At 39.4% G+C, this 16,754-nt stretch overlaps 1 protein-coding gene across 13 annotated transcripts in view; it reads right to left on the reverse strand.

Annotated features, from left to right (window-relative positions):
• Nucleotides 1-16,754, reverse strand: part of PBRM1 (polybromo 1) — a 61,677-nt gene that overhangs the window by 20,337 nt on the left and 24,586 nt on the right. For all 13 annotated transcript variants that reach the window (XM_032193846.1, XM_032193840.1, XM_032193839.1 and 10 more), the window contains 11 exons: nucleotides 14,353-14,494; nucleotides 13,555-13,652; nucleotides 13,041-13,317; nucleotides 10,935-11,040; nucleotides 9,542-10,184; nucleotides 6,785-6,996; nucleotides 3,749-3,934; nucleotides 2,898-3,055; nucleotides 2,172-2,438; nucleotides 730-875; nucleotides 259-416 (listed from right to left, as the gene is read on the reverse strand). In XM_032193846.1, the coding sequence (XP_032049737.1) occupies nucleotides 259-416; nucleotides 730-875; nucleotides 2,172-2,438; nucleotides 2,898-3,055; nucleotides 3,749-3,934; nucleotides 6,785-6,996; nucleotides 9,542-10,184; nucleotides 10,935-11,040; nucleotides 13,041-13,317; nucleotides 13,555-13,652; nucleotides 14,353-14,494 (2,393 nt within the window). The remainder of the gene's footprint in view (nucleotides 1-258; nucleotides 417-729; nucleotides 876-2,171; nucleotides 2,439-2,897; nucleotides 3,056-3,748; nucleotides 3,935-6,784; nucleotides 6,997-9,541; nucleotides 10,185-10,934; nucleotides 11,041-13,040; nucleotides 13,318-13,554; nucleotides 13,653-14,352; nucleotides 14,495-16,754) is intronic.

Raw genomic sequence — 16,754 nt, forward strand, 5'->3', positions numbered from 1 at the left:
TACAGAAAATGTTTGCTTTGATTCATGTGTAATTCCCTTATTTTAAGGAAACTTCCTCATCGTGAAAAACCTCACTGCAGGTCCTAGAGACAAGAATGCATAGTAGGAACAGATAGAATGATCTCTCCTCATTCACTCAGTATGAATTTGGAATCAAGCCAACCCATCACTAGAAATTATGTCAGATTTTTATTTTATTTTTGTTTTAAATGTACAGAATGAGAATCTCCCACTGGATTTAAAGTTGTTAACAATTACCCAAAATGCAAGTCATAGGACAGGTCTCCTCCAAGTTACTTAAAAACACTTCCTTCTTGTAGAACATTTTAGTTGGTTCATGTTCAGTTTCTTCAGGATGGATAAAGATTGGACCAAAGAAATATGCAGCTCCATCTCGCACCCACATCTTTTCAATTCTAGAAAGAAAAACAAACCACTGACATAGATGAAAGGCCATCCCTCCTAATGAGTTATCTGGATGTACTGACTTGTTCAGGAAGACTGTGAAACGAGTGAAAAAAAAAAAGGTCCAGCCTACTCCAATTGTACAACTGTCACTTTTTTAAAACCAGGCTGATAAATTTCCACCTCAGCCCACTAAGAGCTTCTAACTTCTGGTTCCATTTAGGAGATTATTTCCCATCCTCTTTCATACTTGTTTCAGTAAGACAGTCTTTTGTCCAAGGTATTTTTATAGACACAATCTGCAAAAAAAGAAGTTGCACCTACCTTCCTACCCGAGGTCGCACTAACCCATGTGATTTTATGAAGACACAGTCTCCGACCTTAAGCCACATATCATTGTAACAGAGCTGTTCAAAGTAATGACAACCAGGTTCTCCATTGGACATTTCTACTGGAACATCTTCTTTATCCTGCAGAAGAATACACACTTAGAAACTTGTGGAGGAAGGAAAAACAAACTCATGAAGTGATGCCATGTGCAAGTAAACCAGACTTTTCTTTATGTCACCAATAATAGGCAAATAGCAAAAAGACCTGTAAATACAAAAATGAGGGGCCTTAGAATTTAAAAATGAAATATACAAGCCACAGATATCCTCCGAGTATGGTGCAAGCCTTCCTATTTCACATTCAAAGCCATAATTTTGCCAGCAATTCCCAGGTCCTTTTTTGTTCTATTGCTTCAAAGTTATGGACTTTGAAGCCTTGTCTGCCTATTTTGATGGCTTGTTATAAAGCACAGCAAAAACTTCAGAAGGCAAGAATAAGTATTTGGCCAAGTTAAGATACATAAAAATTTAATGATTCACCTCTCATACACAATAATACGAATACTCCATATATATGGAGTACAAAAATCACACAATTTGTTCTATTTCTTACTTTTTAGTTAAAACTCATTGCCTCAATTGACCTTTTAGTTCAGATTACAAACAGCCAATGAAAACATAGGATAACCCCCTCAAAGTGTGGCAGGAAAAGATCTCAAGTTTTCCTTCTCTTGGTAGAAAGAATCCCTTCTTTTGTCTGACAATGAGTGTGCTGGGTTCTATTCTGAGGTTCTGTTAAAAAGTACTCAGAATGTAAGTAGAGTTGTGACTAAAATTATTTTATATAAATTTGATTACATTTATTGCAATCAAATGTATTTAAATAAATCAATTTAACTTATAACTCTAAGCATAGTAAAAAACATTTTGCCTAGTAGCTTGGCCAGAAATATTTTTATGCATTTTGAAAATAAACTGTTCAGCTATTAACCATAAGTAGGTCACAAAGAATACTATATTATGTATTGCTTGCTGCTGCCTAGCTACTAACAATTTTACTGAAACACTACATAACAAAGCATCTCTGTGAGCTAAAATCAGACTTTTAGCCCCACTGATACTTTAGGATTACAACAAACTTTTCAGTTGAAATGTATTTTTTTTTCTAAAGCAGTAAAGAAAAAAAAACAACCCTTAACATGATCACAAGAAAGCATTTGTAAAACTTAGCAAATGGGTACACATTTCTTTTTTTGTTTGGACTGTGAATGCTTTGTTTCTATTTATGTATTTTATGTATAATAATTTATAACAGATTTTGTATTAATCTATTTTTTGTGTCTGGATGTGTCTATGAAACCTCGGTCCTGAGGGCTCACATTTCATCATTCTTTATCTGTCAAACACACCAAATGCTCATCTTATTATCTTGCATACCTTTTCAAGATGAAGGATACTTTCTCCCACCTTACTGTCTTCTAATGTTTCAGAGTGTTTCTCTTCCTCTGCTTTGTCTGTATTAGCAAACACAGAAGCAACACGGACCACAGGGAGGGGTACATCTCGTGGGACGAATCTTACAGAGCTTACAGGCATAGTCCACAGTTTAATTTTTTTAAAAGATTTTGTCTTTGCAGAATAACGTGACTCACATACATAGACATCCTCATCTCTGAAGTTTTCAGGACACAATTTAAAATATTCCTGCAGAATGAAGAGAATTACATTTTTAGATGAAATATTTCAGTAATATATCCACCTCCCCAAACCCCCACCAAAGACATGGTGGGCTCTCTCTGACACAGCCCATTCTTTCCTGTGCATTTATCAGAAACATTTTTAGACTGATTTTTATGGCGACCTTTAAGAAGTTACCTGCAATTTTTCTACTATATGCTCTGGAAACATTAGCTAAGTACTTAATAAATAAATGATTCTATAAAGCAGCCAGCACTGGAAATCATCCATCACTTGGATGAACTACAAATCTCATGAAGAAAATGAAGACTACAAATAGTACATAAGAACAAGTCCTTTTTTTTTTTTTTTTTTTTTTTTTTATGTGTTAGTAGAATACTTACAACTTATAATATCTACGCCTCTTCAAGAAAATATCATAGACAATATTAACTGTTTAGCAAATTAGTCCAAAGAGTTTCTCACCTTAACAAACATGACCACGCATTTGCCCAAGATTTTGCTAACTGGAACTTTATTGTAATAGTCACTTTTAAAAACCTCTTTCTCCAAGAACTTCCGTGTTGCAAGATGAAACGTTTCATTTGGTCGATAAAACCAACAGCCATACAGCCATTTCTCTCCTTAAAAAAAAAAAAAAAAAAAAAAAAAAAAAAAAAAAAAAAAAAAGACAAAAAAGGGGGGAGAGAAAGGAAAAGATCAAAAAAGGTGTATTCTCTAGTGCACAAACAAGCAAAACCAACTACAGATTGTATTATTTATCAAATAGCCACATAGTAATTTATAGAGAGCAAACTAAACTTGTTTAAAACAGGAAAAGATTCCTTGACTGCTTCAGGTGAGGAAAACTAGATTACTTAGAAATCCTGCAAACTGCCTTTTTTCCAAGAAAACCAGTTCCTTCTCTATTTGGGTGATTCAGGTTCTGCAGAACCAAATGTCTATTGGAAACACAGCCTAAAACTTACTTATAAATCTTGCAATGGCTTCCAACATTTGCAGTTAAATGCATCCAACTTTGGTTCAGAAATTTCTATTAGCACAGAAAAAGATGCTCCTTCCACTTCAAAGAGCCTATTCTTTGGGATGCTTACAATTTAGGGTGGGTAGTGAAGAACAAGAAAGCATGTGTTGATCCACGAACTTTAGGTTAGTAAAGTTCTTTCGGGACAAAGCAACTCAGAAACAATCAACAATACTCATCAGTCCACGCATAATTTTGCGAATGCAATAATTAACATCTACACAGACAGGGCTCAGATTTGAAGATGTAAGAAGTTTCACTGTTTGTCTTTCTATACCAAAGGCATCCTTACCAGCAGAATCTTCCCACAGCCTCTCAATGCAGACTATGTGAGGTTGCAAGTTGGCTTCAGCAGGCTCCACATAGACATAATCTCCTACATGGTACATGCTGTTCTTGAAGCTGCAATCCTGGCTGTAGGTCCGATGCAAACTTGATAATCCAGCTGAGCCAGAGGAATCTTCACTCTTTTCAGCTTCTATTTTCAAGAACAAGGAAAATAGGCCTGAGCAATGCCCTATCAATCATAATTTCTGATGTGTATGCCTTTACCCTTTGCTTAGTGCTGGATAACTCACTCGTCCCTGAAGAAAAATAAAAGACCTTGCACTGAATGCAGGCTTAAAGCATGTACTCAGATAGGTAGTGTAAGTGTCAACCTGCTTTAAGTATACACTTTTACTTTCAGTAACTTGGGGCCATAGCCATTGAGTCTCCCCTAGAGGAGCAAAAGGAATCTAGAAACAAACTATCAACGTTTTAATCATTCATGTAGCACTCTTCATGAATTGAGTCACTGAAGTTTTGTTTAGTCAATTACTTTAAAACAGTAATGCCTACTATTTGCACATAAAACAGTATTTTTGTTAGCAGTGTTGAGCATACTGCATATGCAAGTGCAGTTAAAAACAAAGAAAAGGAAGACAGCTGCAAGCCAATGCAATACCACATATTCACAGAATCATCTAGGTTGGAAGAGACCTCCAAGATCACCGAGTCCAACCTCTGACCTAACACTAATCAGTCCTCCACTAAACCATATCACTAAGCTCTACATCTAAACATCTTTTAAAGACCTCCAGGGATGGTGACTCCACCACTTCCCTGGGCAGCCCATTCCAATGCCTCACAACCCTTTCGATAAAGAAGTTCTTCCTAACATCCAACCTAAAACTCCCCTGGTGCAGCTTTAGCACATTCCCACTCTTCCTATCACTGGGCACATAGGAGAACAGACCAACCCCCACCTCGCTACAGCCTCCTTTAAGGTACCTGTAGAGCGATAGAGTCTCGCCCCTGAGCCTCCTCTTCTCCAGGCTGAACAAGCCCAGCTCCCTCAGCCGCTCCTCGTAGGACTTGTTCTCCAGGCCCCTCACCAGCTTCGTTGCCCTTCTCTGGACTTGCTTGAGCACCTCCATGTCCTTTTTGTAGAGAGGGGCCCAAAACTGAACACAGGACTCGAGGTGCAGCTTCACCAGAGCCGAGTACAGGGGGACAATCACTTCCCTTGACCTGCTGGCCACACTGCTTCTGATACAAGCCAGGATGCCGTTGGCCTTCTTGGCCACCTGAGCACACTGCTGGCTCATATTCAGCTGACTATCAACCACTACTCCCAGGTTCTTCTCTGCCAGGCAGCTTTCCAACCACTCATCTCCCAGCCTGTAGCTCTGCTTGGGGTTGTTGTGCCCCAGGTGCAGGACCCGGCACTTGGCCTTGTTGAATTTTTAACCCAACGAAGTGTACACCAGTCCAAGCCAAGAGCAGCCAGTTTCTCAAGGAGAATGCTGTGGGAAACTGTGTCAAAAGCCTTACTGAAGTCAAGGTAGACCACATCCACAGCCTTTCCCTCATCCACTGAGCACATCACTTTGTCACAGAAGATCAGGTTCGTCAAGCAGGACCTGCCTTTCATAAACCCATGCTGACTGGGCCTGATCGCCTGCTTGCCCTGCAAGTGCCGCATGATGACACTCCCCACCAGGATTCCTGCCTTGTTGGCATTCCCACTGATCCTAACCCACAGGGACTCAACCTTAGCATTCCCAGCCTCGAGTTCTACAACATCAGAACACTCTCTAATATAGAGAGACACACCAGCGCCCCTTGTGAAGAGCCTATAGCCTACGTTAGCAATGCTTTTTGGCTGTCAATGTAGTGTCAATGTTTAATGCAATGCATGCACTGTTCTTTATGGTAGTAACACCACAATCCTGCAGCTGTGAATTGGGAACCCAGTGTACTAGGTGCCAGTCACAGAACAAAAAGAGATCTTCCTTCTTTTCTGTTTCTAAACGGCCAATGCAGAAGTGCCACATGACAGCCAGTGCCTCCTCTGACACTTGCAGTGTGAAGGAAAGCTTTAAGTGTGTTTTGTGCTGTGCCAGACTCCTTTCTGCTGCTGAAGGTAGGGAACTGCTTCTTCAGAGGAGTTTTACTGAAGCCTTCAGGCAAGGGAAGATGAACATGCTGACAGCACCGAGCTCAGAAGCCTACAGAAAGTAACTTTCTGCTTTCTTTGGGGTTTTTAGCTATCACAGGAAGATAGAAAAAGCACATGTTGTCCCCTTACAGTCCTGAGCCTGGTTGGAGCAACCAGCTGACTGCTGCTGACCTTGGTGCCACATGTAAAGACAAACCATGTCAGAAAGAAGACAAAGAGCTGACAGCTTTGCTCCTATCTATGGAAAGGAACAATTAGAGAGCTTTATTCATTCCCCTTGACGTACTCCACAACCATTATATGCACAGTAACAGTCAGGAAATGTGAAACAAAAAGGGCCTTCATATTAGGTTTTTTACCCTACAAAATGTTGAAAGCCTGTTCCTCTTCACACTCACAGCAGCTGAGTAACAAATGCAAAAGGCTTACTTTGATACCATTTCATTAGCAGCGTTAAAAGTGTGATCACAAATAATACCTTCAGCACATCAAGGAAAGTGGTACGTGCCAAAAAAAGAAATGACTCAAAGGTCCTTCACAACAATTATTGCTAAGCTTATTAGCAAAAGAAAGCCCTAACAAAAACTGTTCTTTTCCTTTGTAATAGCTTTGGAATAAGACTACTGGTACCTCAGTATGTTCTAGTGATGAGTTTACATAAGGTTTGTATCTACATGCATCTGTTTTAAAGCCATCTGGACTGGCTGATAAGGATCAATATAAAATACATCTCTCATTACCTTAAAATACAAGACTCTTTGTGGAGAACCAGACAGACTATTAAGGTCCCTTCAGTAAGTAAAGCTGTAGCAACAGCAGAGCATACACAATACACATAGGTACATTTCTTAATACATTCAATATTAATGGACAGAAAATAATTACCTCTCTTCTCCTCCTCTCTTTTGAGCTTATCCTCCTCTATTTCTTTGGGCAGCTTTTCCTTCTTTTCTTTTTCTACGTCATTGTGAAGGTGCTTGGTGGTATAGCTGAGAGCAGGTGACAGAAGAATCTCTCCATTTTTACAAAGTTCATCTCGAATTTTAATGAAGAACTGCTGAAGTTCAACCGCATCCTCGTAAATCTCTGAATCCGTCCTGTACAAACGTAGGTACAATACAACATGCCAGAAACATCATTTGTGCACAGTCAAACAGAATCCTAAATACATGCCATCATCCACCATACCTTGTGATAAAACTCCTATATAAAAAAAGCATTGTTTAAACATCATGTTTTTCTACCATGCTACTCTATGTACTTTTTGTAAAACGATCTCTACCACAGATCCTTTCCACATCTAACCTGGCTGCTAGCTTAAAACTGAAAGGGTAAGCCGAAAAGGCTAAAGTTTGCTGGTCACTGTCTGTCCCTCACTTTAAAAAATGTATTTATAAAATGAAAGTTAAAAAACATTAAGTGCATCTAGTGCTACTTTTCAAATTCATAGAATCATAGAATGGTCTGGGTTGAAAAGGACTGTACAGATCAGCTGGTTTCAACCCCCCTGCTCTGAGCAGGGTTGCCAACCACCAGAGCAGGCTGCCCAGAGCCGCATCCCGCCTGGCCTTGAATGCCTTCAGGGATGGGGCATCCACAACCTCCCTGGGCAACCTGTTCCAGTGCCTCACCACCCTCTGAGTGGAAAACGTCCTCCTAATATCCAACCTAAGTTTTCTGTCTTAGTTTAAAACCATTCCCCCTTGTCCAATCGCTATCAACACATGTAAACAGGCGTTCCCCTCCTGTCTATATGCTCCCTTCAAGCCACAATGAGGTCCCCCTGGAGCCTTCTCTTCTCTTCTCCAAGCTAAACAAGCCCAGTTCCCTCAACCTTTCAGCACAGGAGAGGTGCTCCAGCCCTCTGATCATCTTAGTGGCCAAATTCAAGTAGCAGTCTAACTGGCATTTGAGGTAAGAGTTCTCCAAATGACAAGAAAAGTTATTTTTAGAGCGAAGGAGATTATATGAGGCTGTTTACATGTCCTGGGAAATGAAACAGCGCCAATATCAATGATATTCTGCAACCCAAGAGAACAGTTTCCAATCGAATACCACTGAGCAATTATGGGCTGTTTTACCCTGAAGAGGTACTTTGCTAAAAATGGCCATGGCCTTCTTTGAAAGCTTTACAGGTACAAAACTTAAAATCTCTGTGAACGTGAGGCAAAAGGCAGTTTAGAGCAATCACCACTACCAGCCTGCTTGATGCCTACTCAGATACCTCCTGATTCAGGGGAGCATCTAACAATCCACCACTGGGTGGAACACTAACAGAGAGAGTTTGCAATGGAAAGTACTGCCCGTCTCTTTAACAAAATGTGAAAGAAAAAAGAACACAAAATTACTTGACATAACCCAGGTAAACTGTTTCTGTCAGCTCACAAGGAAATTGCCAGAAAATATCAGGGAAATTGCATGTTAGGTCAGTCACTCTCCTTCAGAGTCTGCCTCCATCCTTTTCCAGTACAGTAAAACAGGTAACTTAATCCCATTATTCTTGCTCTCATTTGCTCTAGAAAAGGCCTCCCACATTTCTACCCAAGACTTCCCTGATTAAAAACAAACAAACAAAAACAAACAACGAAATCTTTCCTGGAAGCAGATTTCTCATGCTAGTGTAGGATTTATCCTGCATGTGTGACATGCAAAACCATCTCATGTGGACCTACTGAGTAGTGTTAATGTAGCACAGATGCAAAAACACTGGCTATGCCAACATTCACAAACAGTTTTGATCTGGCTGCAGGACATCCAGGAACCCTTAGCAAATACCTAACCTTCTAAAATGTAATTTCAAAAGCAAAAAACAAACAAAAAAGGATAACCTTATAAGCAAGCAAAGCAAACCAGAACAAAACCCAAAAGAGAATGCTTCCAAGAAAACCATGATGTATTTTAATCAAAAGTAATTGAAGCACACTGCCTACTACCAGTATGGGATAGGTGATGCCCAGCAAAGCTTCACTTTACCAACAGATTTCTGTGCTTACTCATAACAAGCAGCACCACAGTCACGCTCCAGCTACTAGTCTGCTGTCAGTTTGTTTGACAGTTTACCTAAAAGCAGTATTTCTGTATGTATCAGTCCTGAAATAGCAGAAAAATGAAAGCTAACTGCTTGAAACCAAAACTACTTGCCACTGGCCCTCCTCTACAGCCTGTTCACTTCCAGTGATTACTTCTGAGAACTTACATAATAATAGTAATATTAACAAAACTGACTTTCCTAATTCAAGATAAACACTGCAAGAAGTTTCAAGTGCTCATAGCTTTCACACAATGCTACAACTCATGAAACTGTGATGGCTCCAGAAGAGTAACCTGCTAGTCAAGCAATTGAAGAAGAGCTCTTCCCCTTTGTTTTTTCAATTTGTAAGTTAGCGTAAACCTGGTTTTCATGAGGTATGCCTTTGGAAGATAAACATCAAAACTATCCCATACAAGAAGCCTAAGCCTCTCTTTGTCTATAAATGAAAGCTTACATTCTACTGAAGACATGATTGAGCAGACTGAGCAAAATTTTCTAAACGACCACACAAAGGAAAGCAAACACTTTAAAATACTTCCGTGTTTGTCTAAATTTAACATGCAGAACATGCTGTGAGACAACAGACATCTGAAAAACATGGCTTTGCTCACCTGTTCATCCTTCTTGCCCGCTCCAGTACCTCAAACATATTCTCCTGGAACAAGTCCAGTCTTCTATAGCGATTACTTTCAACATTTTTTCGGATAATATCAAAAGTCAGAGGAGGTTTATTTGGGAAGTTGGGATCAACAGCAGGAATCTCAGCTAAGGAATCACTGTAACATCTGCCCTCATCATCCTGGTGGCTCATAACAGATACAAAAAGGTTATGAATGAGTTCCTGAATTAGCAAAGTGACATTGGGCACATGAGAATCCTCATCTCCTTCTATCTCTCTCCGAGTTTCAAGCAAAACTTTATGTAAGACCAGGGCATCTTTATAAATCAAAGATTCCGGTTCGTTGTAGGTGCAAGCGTTATTGAACATCATTACAAAGTCTTCTACCATGGAATCAATATCCTGGTACTTATTGGCCATCATATGACTTCTGATCTTTTCCATGTCAACTGGCTTTTTAATGGTTACGTAATAGTCAGGAAGCTCAGACCTAGATGGCAGCCTCAAGAAGATGGCGCTCAGTCGCCTGCCTCGTTTATCCGTGTAATTCTTAACTGCTTCATACACTTCGTTCAATTTTTGCTGCATTGGAGTCATATATTTTGATTTTTTAGGAGAAATGCCACTTTTTCTACCTAAGCAGACAAAAGAAGAAAAAACATTACAAAAACAGACCTTGAGTACTTTCTTTGTCTACCACCTGCACTGCACCAAAGAGCTGCACATTTCTATTTTCAACAACGCCTCAAAAGGACTGTGTGCAGTTATTTGCTGTAACACTTTCTGTGCAGTTTTAATCTCAGTTTACTAAATTCTGAACAGGTATTAAGAAAGCATATGGTTGAGTAGTAGCAAATGCAGTTTAAGGGCAACAGCTCTAAGAATGGAGATTGTTGCAAACTTTGCTTCTGTGTTTTTCATGGCTTTCAGTAATATTCCAGTAAAACCTCATATTTCCTTCATCATTCTGTGGAAATCCCAGGTATCTGAGCAGGGAAACTAAGGGCTTTACTCAGTTTGAGAAGCATCTTCCTTGTAAGCAATCCCACACTTTACTGAAGTGTTACTGAGTACACGATGCAGCATCTAACATTTGGGTAACACCACATGCCTAAATGTCAGATCATTCCAACAGTTCTGAAGTTTTCCTTCTTCATTCTAAGTTGCTTTTCTTAGACAATGCCATATGCATCACCCCAGTTTATAACACGCACATGTAAACACCACTGTTGTCACTGTAATTTTGAACACAAAGTTCTACTTTGCACAACAATGTAAATATGCAGGATATATCTTCCATTTTGAAAGGATGAGTCTCTTAAGTTTGTATTGTTGGATTTGGTAAGTGATTAGTGGAAACATGGCAATTTACAAGGTTGCCTTACTTAGCTTTAGTTTAGGAGATGCAACATCATCATCTTCAGGTAGGGGTCCCAGTTCTTTCCTTTTTTCTTTAAGGATCTTTTCCAGCATATGGGCATCGTTGTATACCTATTAATTAGTCAAGTAATAAATAAATAAAAATACACAAGGTTTACTACTGTGTTTTCCTCGGACAGTACGAAGTCCCTTCCTGACACACTCATATAAGGTGGTTAACTTTATGGCAACAATTCCTATTGTCTCAGGGGGCTGAGATTTGGTCATAGACCTTAAAGATGAGTTTAGAACTAGTCTCCTCAAAACATCTAGATGCTATTTTGAAAATCTTGAAGGCAAAACCAACTACTCAAAAAGAAGGTATTAATTCTCAAATATACACCTTTGACACACACAGAGGCAAGCAGAACTGATAAATACAAATCAGTGAAACATAAATCTTGGATAATTTATCTAACTACTTTTCTATTCCAAAGACCAGAAGACTGGAAAACTCAGTTGTCTTATCAACTTCCACATCAAATCATTCTGCTCAGCAATGATCTCTCAAACCAGAGTAACTCCATCAAGGTAGAAAGGACTAGAACGATCCTACTAGGTCTTCACATCCAAGCCCAGGGCAGGAAGCCAGATCACGAAGTCCTGTACATTAGCTGATCAAGTTCCTCATTAAAAGTAACTGGAGGTTTCTTACCACTCCTCTGTTCCACAACATCAAGCTTGCTGACCGAGAGACATAATTTTAGTTTCCAAGCATGTCATGGCCATCTGTGCCCTTTTTGCTTATGAATACAGCACCTTTTAACCCTCTTTTTAGTGTTCCCTACAATAGAATCACAGAATCAGAAAACGGTTTGGGTTGGAAGGGACCTTAAAGCCCATCTAACTCCAACCCCCCTGCCATGGGCAGGGACACTTCCCACCAGCCCAGGCTGCCAAAAACCCCATTCAGGCTGGCCTAGGGCTCTGCCAGGGATGGGGCAGCCACAGCTTCTCTAGGCAGCCTGTGCCAGGGCCTCACTGCCCTCTGGGTGAAGAATTTCTTCCTTATATCTAATCTAAATCTCCTTTCTTTCAGTTTAAAGCCATTAGCCTTGTCCTATCACTACACCCCTGACAAAGAGTCCCTCCCCAGCTTTCCTGGAGCCCCCTTTAGGCACTGGAAGGTCGCTGGAAGGTCTCCCTGGAGCCTTCTCTTCTTCAGGCTGAACAGCCCCAGCTCCCTCAGCCTTTTTTCACAGGAGAGGTGCTCCAGCCCCTTGTTCATCTTCGTGGCCGCCTCTGGACTTGGCCTAGAATGCACATATCCAGAGCTAGCGCAGGCTCCAGGTGGGGTCTCACGAGAGCAGCGCAGAGGGGCACAATCCCCTCCCTCTCCCTGCTGCCCACACTGCTTTTGGTACAGCCCAGGATAGGGCTGGCTTTCTGGGCTGCAAGCACACATTGCTGGCTCATGGTGAGCTTCCCATCAACCAGCACCCCCAGGTCCTTATCATCAGAGCTGCTCTCGATCCGTTCTCTGCCCAGCCTGTAGTTGTGCTTGGGATTGCCCTGACCCAGGTGCAGGACCTTGCCTTTGGCCTTGTTGAACTTCATGAGGTTCGCAAAATATTCATAAGTGACAAGCATATTCATTTCAGACTACTTATTCTCCACTTCCATGATAACAAAGTTGGTTTCCTTCCAATAAAGGAAGACATCCCTTCTCAGTGGTTCTGTGCATCAGAACATGTTCTGGTGACCCTTCACAGTGCAAACACCTTCATGTGATAAATAATGAAAATTTAATAACCAGACATTTGTTTTTTTTTGTGAACATACTAGGAAGGAAATATTCAGCTGACATTTTCTGAAGTGAAGGAAAAAAGCTAGCTAACAGGAAATAAGTCTAACCTTCAGTTAAAAAATACACTATTACATAGGAACATACTGCTTTTCATGTTTATACGAACATATTCTAAAGCACCAGCGGAGAGAAGAAGTTACGTTTCTATTTAAATTCAATAAACAACTACCATAAATCCTGGGAGTAATAGTTAAAAATTCAAATATAAATCCTACGTCTGCAAAAAATGGAGAGAGGTAAGTGTGACTGCAGAACAAAACAGTACCTGGGAGCCTTCCTCATTATAATGCCTTGCATTTCGGAACATGAGCTTCATATCTTCAATCATTGCTTCTTCCCCTACATACTTATCGTTGCGGATGTTGTGTTCAATCATTTTCAAATCCATTGGCTCTAAGATAATTTTATAATAATCTGGATAGTCCTTTTTGGATGGCTTAACCATAAACAGATCACAGAGCCGTCTGCCTGTGCCTGATTCTCGAGCTTCCAGAACTGCATTGTATAAGATCTTCATTCGTTGCTTTCGCATATTCTTTTTACTGTTAGGTTAAGTAGAGGAAGAAGAAAAAGGAAGAGAATAAAAGAATAAAAGAGAATAAAAGAATAAAAGGCCCAATCACTTCCCTCACCCTGCTAGCCACTCCTCTTTTCATGCAGCCCAGGGCACAGTTGGCTGCCTGGGCTGCAAGCACACACTGCTGGCTCACGTCCAGGTTTTCGTTCACCAGAAAAAAGTAGTAATGTAAAGGTCTGCAGAAAAGTATAGAAGTACATACCTTTTCCTTTTTGAGCTTCCAGCATCAGATGTAGCAGAAGAAATCATACTGTCACCATCCTCAATGTCATCTCTCCTAGCAAGCTCCTTCTTCTTTGCCTGAAGAAATGACAAATCCCTGAAACCAAACTCACTGCTGGACATTTTCAGAACATTAAACTCCAAAACAGATCAGATACATACAATAAGATGAAGCTATAGATTTTACATGTGTAAGGACACATGCACCATCAAAATATTTCCAGCAATTTATTTAATGCAAGTTTGCCGATTTAAATAGTGGTATAATCCTTTTCATCTGCTAGAAAAACTGTTGAGTGAACAATCTAAATTCAACACTTAATGAAATTTAAACAGCCTTAGCAACAGTATTTAACTACCAACAACCTGTATTTAACTGTAAACCCTTAACAAAAACAACAATAACAAAAAAAAAACTCAGCATTTTTTCAATTTTCTCCCAACTTAAAATAGTCATGGTAAGGAATTAGGGCGACCAAGGGAAAGCACACGAGGCAACAGGTGTACTGGAGAAAAATTACCCTATGATGCTCTTCACTCCCATACTTCACTTCTTAAGCATCTGATATCAACTACTTCTGGAAGCAATTTTCAGACTACTTTTTAACCACTGCATGATATGATAGAAGACACAAGATACTATCAGCAAGCTAATCACAACCAAGAAAATACTACTGCAAATATGAGTCTAGTTCAAAAATTGTTTTGGAAAATTATTCATTAGGGAAATACATTCACGTAACAAGTTATATCCTTTTGATTGTTCTATTCCAGATACCTGCATAACTTGCTGCATTTTCAGTACTCTCTTATAGATGGCAGAATTGGGGACATTGTAGCGCTTGGCATTTTCAAACATTAAGTTCAGATCAGCCTCCAGCTGATCTAAGGTTTCATATTCATGGTTCTTCAGTTTCATTCTGCAAAATAAACAAACAAATCAGTTACTCCACATGAGCTATACACCACAAAACAGTTCTTAAACACTTTCATTTTTATGAGAAATCCAGTATCTAGAGAGCTGTAGTTAGGCGGGGAAACACAATATATTCTCCTGTTGTTACAATTGCAAGGTGTTATTGAAGCAATATTACACTGTTACACTGTTATAAAAACTACTGAGAACTGCACGTGTATTTCCAGATCTACAGAATTTTCTTGCAGGAAACATCCAACTAACCGCATGTTTCCTGGATGCCAGCTGCACATGTCTGTAGTAATTGCCTTTTCTCTCAGATCCAAAGAACTTGAGTTTCCTCAATGTCTATGAGAAAAAAAATTGGACAAATATCCTAGATATGTAAGATGTGGAGAAAATTATTTGTTGCGACACATTACATTCAGGACTGTTTTTCCCACAAGACCACTAACTTGTGATGTGTATGCTCCTACATATTCAGGATGAAAATACAGAGTCCAATCCATGCTCTTGCCATCATCTGGTAACAAATATTAGAGGCCACACTACATTTTTTCCAGCTAATCTGAATGGTGGCTGGTACAGAAAGCAAAATCTATGGAGTAAAATGTACAAATGAGTTCTTCGAGTCCAACAAAATGTTGACGACCCATTACAGGACTTCAGCACACAAGCTCTTGTTGGTATTGCAAAAGCTAAAGGCATCATTAAGAACTTGAGAAAACGTGGAATAGAAAGGTTTAAAAGAAAACCTGCACCAGACATCCTGATCAATAAAACAAAATTTATTAAAAACTTTGGCTGTTTTTAGTTTTTCAAAACTGAATGATTTAAGAACATCCTAATCTGTCAAGGCACACAGGGTAAATAAGTGCATAAACAACCAGCAATTTCCTTGTTTACAGATGCTATTATAGATACAAACTTTCAACGGATTAATGGAAAAGAAAAACATGACTAAATGCATGCAATTCTACATCTTAGAAAAAAGTTTCCAAGTCATCTATACTACTTACGAAATGAAGAATATTTAAAAAAAATCAAATCAAATCAAATCAAAGATAGCAAGTCCTGTGCAGAAATCAATTCATAAGAAGCACTGGAGAGAAATACAGACCAACAGATTCTCTCTGCCTTTGGATATGGATGGCACCCATGTCATTTATTTCCAGGTGATTTTCCTCAGACAAAAGTGACGTCTCATACTGATAAACTTGCAGGCTTGGGCTCTAAGTAGGGATCTAATAACATGAAACCTACCACAACAGCCTTAGATTTGAATATTAAATACAGAAGACAAACGTCTAAAATGCCTCAATGCTTTTTACTGTTAAAGATAACTATTAGAGGAGAAAGAATCATGATTCAGCAATCATAATCAGAGCTATGATAAAGTCCTCTCAAGATCTGTTCTGCAGTTCATCCCCCTGAAAGCAAGCAAGTCTGCAAGCAATGCTCCTACCTTTCAACTCTTTGCTCAAATTTTGCTTAAAACTTAGCAGCATGCAGTTTGTAAACATATTCATTTGCAATTCTGACATGTTTGCCTTCTACCAGAGAACTAAAATAAGTTTTAAGAGATTAGATGGCAGAAAGAAAGAAAAACAACTGCTAATCTCCCCATTAATTTAAGAAATTAAAATTACAGAATTGCAAGTTTGCATTTTGATCGCTGTCGCATGGGGTGTAAGTTCAGCTTTCTGAGAGAGACACCTGGAAGGCTGCATCCCAACTGAGGTACTGTTTTTCCAAATCAAATCACTCCTCACAATCACTTTGTACTACTCCTCTTTATTTGGAGTTGTTCCATATGCAACTTAAAACTGCATTAATGTCAGCATTAAAAAAAAAAAAAGAAAAAAGAAACAAGAATCAAAAGGTCTAGGATTACACTGATTAAGAACATGAACTACAATCCTCATGAGATATTAAAGCCAATATACAGCTCTATATCTATATTGCATCCAAGTTTCAAATCTTGGAAGGAACACTATCGGTATGATAAGGTAAATCTGATTTACTTATTAGTAACATAACCTGGTCCTGCTCAACCAAATTCAGTATGTTTAGGTGCCAGTTTTATCAAACTGAGGAAAGGAGAAACTTGCCACATCCTTTGAAGTGAAACACATCCAAAGCAAGCTGCAGGCAGAACAAAGCAGTAATGTCTCCTACGGAATACATCCTGCCTACAACATCTCTTTTTATGAAAAGGGCATTCTAAATTGGTCCTGTGTGTTTTCATGATATGGTAAAAAATA

This window comes from Aythya fuligula, chromosome 10 (assembly GCF_009819795.1).
Source record: "Aythya fuligula isolate bAytFul2 chromosome 10, bAytFul2.pri, whole genome shotgun sequence".
NCBI classification, from domain to species: domain Eukaryota; kingdom Metazoa; phylum Chordata; class Aves; order Anseriformes; family Anatidae; genus Aythya; species Aythya fuligula.